Source organism: Haplochromis burtoni, unplaced genomic scaffold, assembly GCF_018398535.1.
Source record: "Haplochromis burtoni strain Fernald_Lab_line unplaced genomic scaffold, NCSU_Asbu1 Contig_305, whole genome shotgun sequence".
NCBI lineage: Eukaryota > Metazoa > Chordata > Actinopteri > Cichliformes > Cichlidae > Haplochromis > Haplochromis burtoni.
This window is the reverse complement of record NW_024582666.1, coordinates 708,106-716,998: the sequence shown is the minus strand read 5'-3', so window position 1 is coordinate 716,998 and position 8,893 is coordinate 708,106. Positions and strand designations below refer to the sequence as shown.

Here is an 8,893-nt window from a genome sequence, read left to right as displayed (position 1 = left end):
GGTGAGCTCGAGGACCAATCAGAGAACAACGTGGTCATCAAATCATTCGGTGCTGCGCGAAAAGAAAACTGACATCTCCATGAAGCTCTTCATCAGATGGAAGCTGACGGCTGTGTAGATGACAGATGACATCATTCCTGGTAATATGCTTCCATACAGGCATGAAACATTACATGTAATGAATACAGAATATGTGAAGATTTTCCCCATTTGAATCATGAAAAAATAAACTTTTTAATAATATTCTAATTTTTTGAGATGCACGGGTATAACGCAGTCTACTAAAACCTTCATCTACAAACTTCTGGAACACATTTTCCTCAAAGAACCTTTAAAGAAATTTAAAAAGGCAGAAAAAGTGTGATAATAATAAAAATATAATTAAAGACAGAAATCTCTCTTCATAACAAACAGAATTAAGGATATTTGACTCTCAGTGTGCAGAACAGCTGCTGAAGATGAGGTTCAGTCTTCACCCGCCTCCATAACTTTATCTAAATGTGCTGTGAGACACTCAGAGGAGGTACACTGTGTAGCTTAGATAAGACCTCAGTGAGCTAAACATTACTGAACAGATGGCTGCAGGGTAGGAGGGTAGAGAACCTCTCACAGACTTCCTCCTCTGAAAAATCAGATCAAACAACATCTGCATCTAAGCGTCGCTCCCGGCCTGATGAATAGATGACGTATATTTCTATATATTTACAGCAACAAGAATATTTTATACTCCTCAAAGCCCCAAAACTCTGCAAACAACAAAGTAATAAAGTGAAAGCAGCAGCAAAACAGTAAGTTAGTCGCCTCCAGCTATAAAAGCTCCAGAGGGGAAGTGATCAGTTACAGGTAGTATTTGTGTTTGTGTAGAGCTGAAATAAATTTAGCTTCGACTTTTGAACTTCAACACGCGAACATGTTTGAAAGTCACTTCAGTCAGGCTCGAGCTGTACACGTCAATAAATGAGCAGCCTAAAGAAATATTCCTCCCTTCATGCATGACTGAGATCAACGGGCTTCCCTTTGTGACGGCGCGACTGAAGCTTCAGCTAAAATAAAGAACCACGTGTAAATCCAACACAGGCTTAAAGTCCAGTTTGCATTTTGTTGCTACAGACTTAAACTTTAATGGTGTAACTGTGGTTTGTGCTGGATGTTTCAAAGCTTTTATTTTGTAGGGTGTTTGCTGATGTTTGCTGAGCTTCAGTTTGAGGCCAGCAGGTGTTTTACACTCTGAGCCCAGTGATCTGCAGACCATGCAAGAGCACAGTTTATTATTTATTATCATTTATACCAAATGGAAAAGCCCGGGCATGAAATGCAGGTTATTCCAGAGATGGAATAAACATGTTAAGGCCATCCACCCATTTTTTGCTGCCTACCTGGGTCTAAGCTGAGTTCAGTCACCTCCTCAAGCTCCTCTGGTTCTGCCCCGAGGCCTCCTCCCAGCTGTTTAAAGCCTGGTACAAAGTTATCTTGCCCTCTATTAATATTTCCCCCTTCATATCAATTGTACTCCATATAACTCCCTTCATTAGATTTTACAAAGTCCCAAAGTTAGGATGTGTCTCCCTAAACTGACGGTACTGACTGTAGCTTACAGGCCTCACATCATCTGAGTGAACTGTGTTTATGAAGCATTTTTAATGGAAGCATCAGAGAATTAAATAATTTATCGTATCTTCAATTATTAGTCTGTTATGAGTCTAACTAGCAGAAATCTGTGCCTATTTATATATACGGTTTCCTCGTGTATGGTGTGTTCCATAGTCAGTAGTTGGAGTAGCTAGAACATGCCATGGTGGCTGTGTCCATCTTCTACATACAGTCTATATGCTACACGTGGCTCTTTGTTTTCTCGGAGCTGAATCCTCAGGCTGGGCTTCAAACTGGTGCCAGCAGCATCATCTGAAACAACATGGCAGTGCTGAGTTTGGTCTGTTTTGTGGGTCTGAGGCAGGAAAGACTGCAGGGCTGCTGCTGCTGTGAGGAAAGTTTGAAAAAACACAAATCTGCATTTTTCTTGGTTCAAACAAACGTTTAGCGTCTGATTAAGTCAGCTGAGAGTTTCATGAACCCCGGAGCTTTAAAAATAACAAATATTTTTTTCAGGTTCAATTTGTTTTTGCAGATTTATGTTTTTTACTCCAATCGTAGCAAATATATCACAAAACAATACTGCAGAAAGTCACAGCAATTCAGAACAGCCATTTTTCTACTCTACTGAGACTACAATGTCCCCACAGAAGGTAACGGTTAGAGAAGCGCTGTCTTTTAGTTTTTGGTTTCCTCCGGACGCACGCGCATATTCTTCACTCAGAATAAACTAATCGTCTCAGGCGTTTTAAACAAATACTCCGAGACAGAAGGTCCGCTTCTACCAGGCCACGATTCAGAGTATTGTGAACTGCGGACAACAACAAGTTTCACACGTTTGTCTCAGAAACGCCACAGCAGATGAGTGGAAGTCAAAGTCTCGTTTCCCTGGAGGTCCTTCAGGTTGTGCGTGTCCAACGGGAGCCTCGCCTGTTTTTTACTCGACCTCTGTTTGAAGCCTGTCGGCAGTTAAAAGAGTTTCAGAGTTTCTCACTGAGCTTCTTCTTCTTTTCAGAGCAGCAGCAGGAACCAGCAGCTGTTTGCTTGGAAAGAGGCGCCCGTTGGATTCGGCACACATTTTGGTTTAAGTCACGCTACTTTCATTGGCACTGACCTCGCACACGTCTTCCTCACACGCACCCCGACCCAACCCCAGACCGCCAAACATCACAGATCCCTGACCCTGGCTCTGGGAGATCGCCCCGAGGAGCGCCCCTGCAGCAGCGGCCATGTTGTTGCTCAGAGCGGCACTGCTGCTGTTACTCATGCTGCTGTTACCGCCGCCACTTCCTGCGGCTGAGAGGCCGCCGTGCTGTGGGGACAACACTGACGTTCCTCCCCTCGCGCCACCTCCCAGGACGCCTCCCTGCCCACCCTCACCTGCAGACAGGAGGAGGTGAGGGGAGGAAATCAGATCTGGACCATCCTCGCCTCCTCCTCCACCTCTCCTCCCTCCGTCGCTGCCGCTTCCACCTTCGCCGCTCTCTCCCAGCCCGCTGCGCCTCTCGCAGTGCGAGCGGTGCCTCATGAAGCTGTCGCGCCACATGAACTTCTTGCCGCAGCCGAGGCAGTCGTACGGCTTCAGGCCCGTGTGCGTCTTCATGTGCTCGGTGAGGTGATGCTTCATCTTGAACTTCTTGGCGCAGACGGGGCAGTGGAAGGGCCGCAGGTCCAGGTGCATGTTAATGTGGCGGTCCCTCATGCTCTTGTGGGTGAACGTCTTCCCGCAGTGACACATGAACACTTTCCCTGAACCCCCAGAGCCGCCGCCACTGTTGCCGCCTCCGCCTCCGATTCCTCCGCTCTCTGCGCCATCCACCCCCAAACCACCCTGCACCGACAGGTGGACCGCACCGTGCTCCATACTGGGACCTTTGAAGGACGACCCTCCGATCATACCGCCTGCCATCCCCAGAGGCGGCGCGCTAGCATCCAGCGGGAGTCCGGAGGCCTGGCTGTACAGCAGGATCTGGTTTCCCTGCATGTCCAGTGGGAAGAGCTGAGCCCGGGCCGAGGCTGCAGACTGAACCTGACCCAGCAGCGCCGAAACCGCCCGGTTAGCGTTCTGGTTCTGACCTGCAGCGCCGTCGTGAAGGTGTTGCGCTAAAGTTTGGTCCATGAGACTTCCTTCAAACTTGAGGTAGTCCTCTGAAGACTGGCAGTAGTCGACCTACACACAGGGAAACATATTAGAGGTTACGATTATATAAAAATATCTATCAATCAAGTTTATTTGTAGAGCAGATGCACAAATCAAGAAGGTTTTCAGTTAAAAATTATGTTTTTTACACATTCTGGTTGCTGTAACTTATTTCAACTAAAGATAGAAATTTCTAAGTTAGAAATTCTTTGTGTGACGTTTTAGCGCCCTCTACTGGTCATATGCAAAACCACCACAGCACCAGCTTACAACAGGTCTGCGTCATTATTTCTACAAAGCAAACCTCCCCTCAGCTACTGTCAGGATAATTAAAGCTGTAATCTGATTACACTACAGTTCCAGCTCACCTGTGACTCCATATCGTTCTCCGCTCTGCCCCCGAGCTCGCCTGAAAGGCTCCTGACGTTTGAGATGTTGAAGTTGCTCCTTTCCCGCTCTCGTGCCAGCTCCATCTCCCTCTCATCCTCGTCCTCCTCGTCTTCTCCTCCTTCCTCCCCGGAGACCACGATCAGGTCGTCGTCCTCTGTCCGTTCGGTTTTCACCACCACCCACTGCTTGCGAGGCATGATGCTGGGCTGGCTGTAGGTGGGACGCTTCTGCAGCGGCAACGCAGAGTCCTCTCCGTCCTTTTATTGAGATATTTCACATTATGTACAGAAAACACAGGATACAAACAAACAAACTGTAAACACTAACTCGATTATTAAAGTTCAACTTTTCTTTCAAAATAAAAGCTCTTCATACAAATTAAAGGTCGACTATCTTCAGGTTGCTCAGACCTCACCTGATAGGATGAAACCCCAAAGCTGTCGCTGACCCCGACCTCCTGCTCTGACACTGAGCTCATCTTCTTCCTCCTCCCGCTGCCTCCTCCTCCTGTGCTTCCTCGTTTCCTTTGATGGTACAGCACCTCCTCCTCTTCCTCCTCGGCTTCCTCTTCCTCCTCAATAAGGAAGGCTTCTTCGCCTCCTGATGGAGTGCAGTAGCTGGGGGTGTTGTTAGCCCCGCCTCCATCCCCAGAAGCTCCCGTTGCAGCCGCGCCACCTCCCCCAAAGCTGCTCCCGTCCCTGGGGCTGAAGTAGTTGGTGCTGCTGGGTGATTGGCTCTCGCTCACCGACGGGCGGCTGGGAGGCTGGGAGGCTCGCGGGGGCTCGTTAGACTCAACAACCTGGACTTGACCAACACTTCCAGCACCAGCAGCTCCATTACCACCACCTGCTCCACCGTCACCATTGCTGCTGCTACAGCCAGAGTTGGCTGATCCTCCAGCTCCACTTATTCCATCCTGCACAGCCCCACCTCCTCCACCTCCTCCGCTCCCTCCTGCCGCCGCGGCTCGGCCCTCCTTCAGTAGCTCCGTGCATTTGTCCACAATGTGCCACATCTGCAGGACGCTGCCCACTGTGAGGTAGTTGACGATGTCATCGCGGAGCATCTGGAGCTGACCCGTGTAGGCGCAGCTCAGCACGCTCTCAAACGCCAGCGGGTCCATCACTGCCGGGATGGAGACCGTGGACATGTTCTTCAGTAGTACCTGGAGGCGGATGGAGATCACAACATCACAGTAATGAAGCTTTTTCATTTTGTAACGATCCCTCCTGCCTCCTCCTCCTCCTCTCCCTCATCACACTGCAACATTACCCACATGGTCAGCGTCCAGCTCCAAGTGATTTTCTGGTGTACACAGACAGCAAATCTGTCTGCCAGCCCCTCAGACAGGTAACAGGGGTCTGATGAAACCTCCCACCAGTTTCACTAAGCAGATATTTGGCAGATGACTGAGGCTCTCTCGAAAACCAATTATTACAGCATAAAAAAGCACAAGTAAAGTGTTTGTGTGAGGCTGCTGTCACACAGTAGGTCTTTATTATCTTCTAACTCTGAGCTCCCATATAATTAACCTGCGTGACTGTTCACATCTATTCTGTCTCGCCTCGTTTATTCTGTTTTTCTGAGGTAGAAATAAGAAGCGGCAGATGGCTTCAAACCCAGATTCACATTTTATGTCTCCGGCGTGTCAAAGACACAGATCTTGTGTTAGCAGAAACTGGGAGAAAATGCAAACAAGCTGCTGATTACACAACCGACTGAAAATATCTGTAAGACCAACTAATCCTGTCACCTGTCTGTCTTTCTATAGGCAATCTAATGTTCTAAAGTTTTGCTCAGGCACAAACTGCAACAGCTATTCTTGTCTGACGCTAATAAAGATCCAAGGCTGAGTGAGAGTCAGTGTGTTCATCCACCTGGTCGTGGAAGTAAGGCGAGGACGCAGCCAGGACGCAGCGGTGGGCCTTGAACACTTGCCCCTGGACATGGATGGAGAGGTCGCAGAGGCTGCCGTCCTCTCTCTGCCGGTTCAGGCTGTCCAGCACCGAGGTCTGAGCGCCGGGGAAGCAAACCTGAACCACTGAGCCGCTGCCGCTGCTGCTTCCCACCTCCATGGGCACAGACTGCATCTGTGAGGAAGAAAAACCTTCATGACTCCCACAGCCGGAGGTTAAACTCTGACTTTAGATTCATGGCAGTCCTTCCTGGTTTGTTACTGCTGACTGGCAGGTTGTGGCTTTAAATCTGAGGCTTTAAATTACATGAACAGTGAATCTATTCAAGTATGGAGGAAGCTCTTTGAATGGGTCACATGACTGCACCTCTCAGGTAATTAGGTATCAAATAAAATATCATGTTAAGAAAAACGGCTGTTTTATTTATAAAAACAACCGTGACCGCAGTTTGCAGTTTATTGGGTTACTGGGTTGTTGGAACTAGAGCCCTGCAACAAATCTCCACCTCGCTCACGGCAGAGGGTTCAGATCTTTCTATAAAACGTTTGCAGCTGTGCTGAAACAATCAACAGTTATTTTCCATTTAAACAAATCTTTTTTTTTTAAATTTAGTTTCTTTCATTTTAATAAATATATAAAGAGAAGAGATTGAAACTTCAAATAATTACAAAAAAAATACAGAAAAGCTGAAAATCCTCAGAGTGGAAACATAATTTTAGCTGTCTCTTTAAAATTACACAAAATTAATGATTAAATAATCGTTACTGATGTAATTTCTGTCAATCAGCTAATCAACTAATCGCCGAATCTCTGATTAAATTTATGATAATTTTAGAGGTGAAGGGCTTTAAAGTCAACTATGCTGGATTTCAAACAAAGTGCATCACAGAGGAATGTGACTGTAGGCAATATAAATGTAAACTTGAAGATATTTATCAGTAATTAAGGTAAACTAAGTAACATGTGATAAAACTTGTAACCTTTATAAAAGTTTTGGTAAACATATTTATGGAAAATTTAAGGAATGACTGCAGACTCACTGATGGTGCTTATACAGCTCAGAGTAACGCTGGTGCAGTCTTACATCATCACCTACACCTGTCAGTCTTTTCTGATGTAATGATATGCAGGCAGGTTATTTAAATAATAGCTATAAATTTAATGGTGACGCACTTTCTTTGAACATCAGAAGTAATATTTTCCTTTAATCTGACCTTTTCATTCCAAAATTAATTACATTTAAATAAATTAAATGGAAAAAAATATCTCAAAGCTATGTGTTTCAGTTAAAATGGTTTAAGTTTATATATATAATTATGTTGAACTCATTGATGATGACAGAGGCAGAGAAACTGACTTCATTAGAGATGTTAATGCTCAGAAAGGATTTGAATTTTACCTCAGAAACACTGGAAATCTGTCCCGTCATTAAGGAAGCAGATAGCCTCAGTTAGAGGACAGTGACAGCCTGTCTGTGAGCCTGACATCACTGACAGGCTGCACATCACACACAAACTAAACTTTATTAATCCCAAAAGTTACAGCAGCCAAAAACCATCAACACAACCTCTGACAGAAGAGCTGCAACCAGAACAGCTCAGTAACATAAACACGATTAAAACCAAAACCAGAACAAGTTAAAAACACACAAAAAAAATCAAAAAGTGAAATAAAAATAAATACTAGAGTTCAATAACAAACCTAAACGCCCAGTTATAATCAGCTGCTCAGTTTATGCTGCACATCAAATATTTACTGTAGTTATGACAGCTGACATCATCGGTGTCAGTCTGAACTTCACATTAAACTGGAGCAGCACATCTGTGCAGAGCCTCCTTCATTAAACTCATTAATTAATCATCAGAAACCCGCACAGTCCACGCCGGACATAACCGGCAGACTTTATGGGAGAAAAAAAGGAAAAAAAAAATCAACAGCTGGACTGCACACTTTAACTTTACCGCTACAAAAGCGAAGCTGCTGGTTGGAAATGCAGCTGTGCTCGCGGTGCAGATGTTTTTTCCCCGGTGGCGGTGTTCTCCGTTCAGACGGACAAACGGCGGCATCTGGAAAACCGTCAGAGCTCCGGTCTCCAATCACAGCCGCACAGATGTGACGTTAGCCTGCTAGCTAGCCCCGTCGAGCCGCCGCCGACGTTAAACTCACCGTTTTCAGTTGACACCTGAGCCCGTTACAGTCCGGCCTCTGACCGAGCGGAGGGCGGCGGGTCCTGCCGGTTCATCCAGGCCCTGAAGTTTGGGGAGCATTTTTGAGAAAAAGCTCCTCGCAGCTGATCTCCGCAGCAGCAGACAGCCACACGTCGCCTTTAAGAGCGACCCAGACAGACGAGCCAGACTTTGGCCGACACAAAATAAACTCTAAAAAAAACCCTGAAAACACTCAAACATGCTGCTCATACATCACTGCTGCTGAAAACTACCGTGTTACAAACAAACAACTAAATCTGACTGCAGGCTGGGTTTAAACTGTAACTATTTAAATACAACACAGAAGAAACTTTAAAAACATTAAGGTTCATTTGAAAGAAAATAAGAATATGAAGTTCAAATTTACATTTTGTACTGCACACCGAGGAAACCTTAGCCCTTACATATACTTCTGTCGTGCCTTCACAGTATGGACCAGGACACGAATTAGATCATGATTTAAAATTGATAATTTAATATTTAAAATGTATAAATAGCTCACCTATCTAATAAATGGATGATTAATCATATATAACTTTGTATAATCATTACAAACGTTATACATCATTAAAAAAAATCCTCATAGTTAACATTTACAAATATTAATACTGAAGATTACAAAGATCAACATTAAGACCAGTCTGTGCATT

The 8,893-nt window shown here is 45.4% G+C and overlaps 1 protein-coding gene across 1 annotated transcript; it reads right to left on the bottom strand.

The window, feature by feature from the left end:
* Positions 1-6: 6 nt before the first annotated feature.
* Positions 7-8,886, bottom strand: zbtb22b (zinc finger and BTB domain containing 22b). The gene is made up of 5 exons (XM_005941216.2): positions 8,203-8,886; positions 5,998-6,210; positions 4,536-5,285; positions 4,099-4,377; positions 7-3,760 (listed from the first exon to the last, which is right to left on the bottom strand). Exons 2-5 carry the CDS (start codon positions 6,208-6,210, stop codon positions 2,675-2,677), a joined length of 2,328 nt encoding a protein of 775 aa, XP_005941278.1. The 5' UTR covers positions 8,203-8,886; the 3' UTR covers positions 7-2,674.
* Between the last annotated feature and the right edge of the window lie 7 nt (positions 8,887-8,893).

What these genes read in the sequence shown, in the direction of transcription:
- zbtb22b (XM_005941216.2), bottom strand. Translation starts at nt 6,210, where the DNA reads ATGCAGTCTGTGCCCATGGAGGTGGGAAGCAGCAGCGGCAGCGGCTCA. An exon ending in CGCCTTACTTCCACGACCAG is followed by an intron (nt 5,286 to 5,997) that starts GTGGATGAACAC and finishes ATCCGCCTCCAG; the next exon opens with GTACTACTGAAGAACATGTC. An exon ending in TTGGGGTTTCATCCTATCAG is followed by an intron (nt 4,378 to 4,535) that starts GTGAGGTCTGAG and finishes TCTCAATAAAAG; the next exon opens with GACGGAGAGGACTCTGCGTT.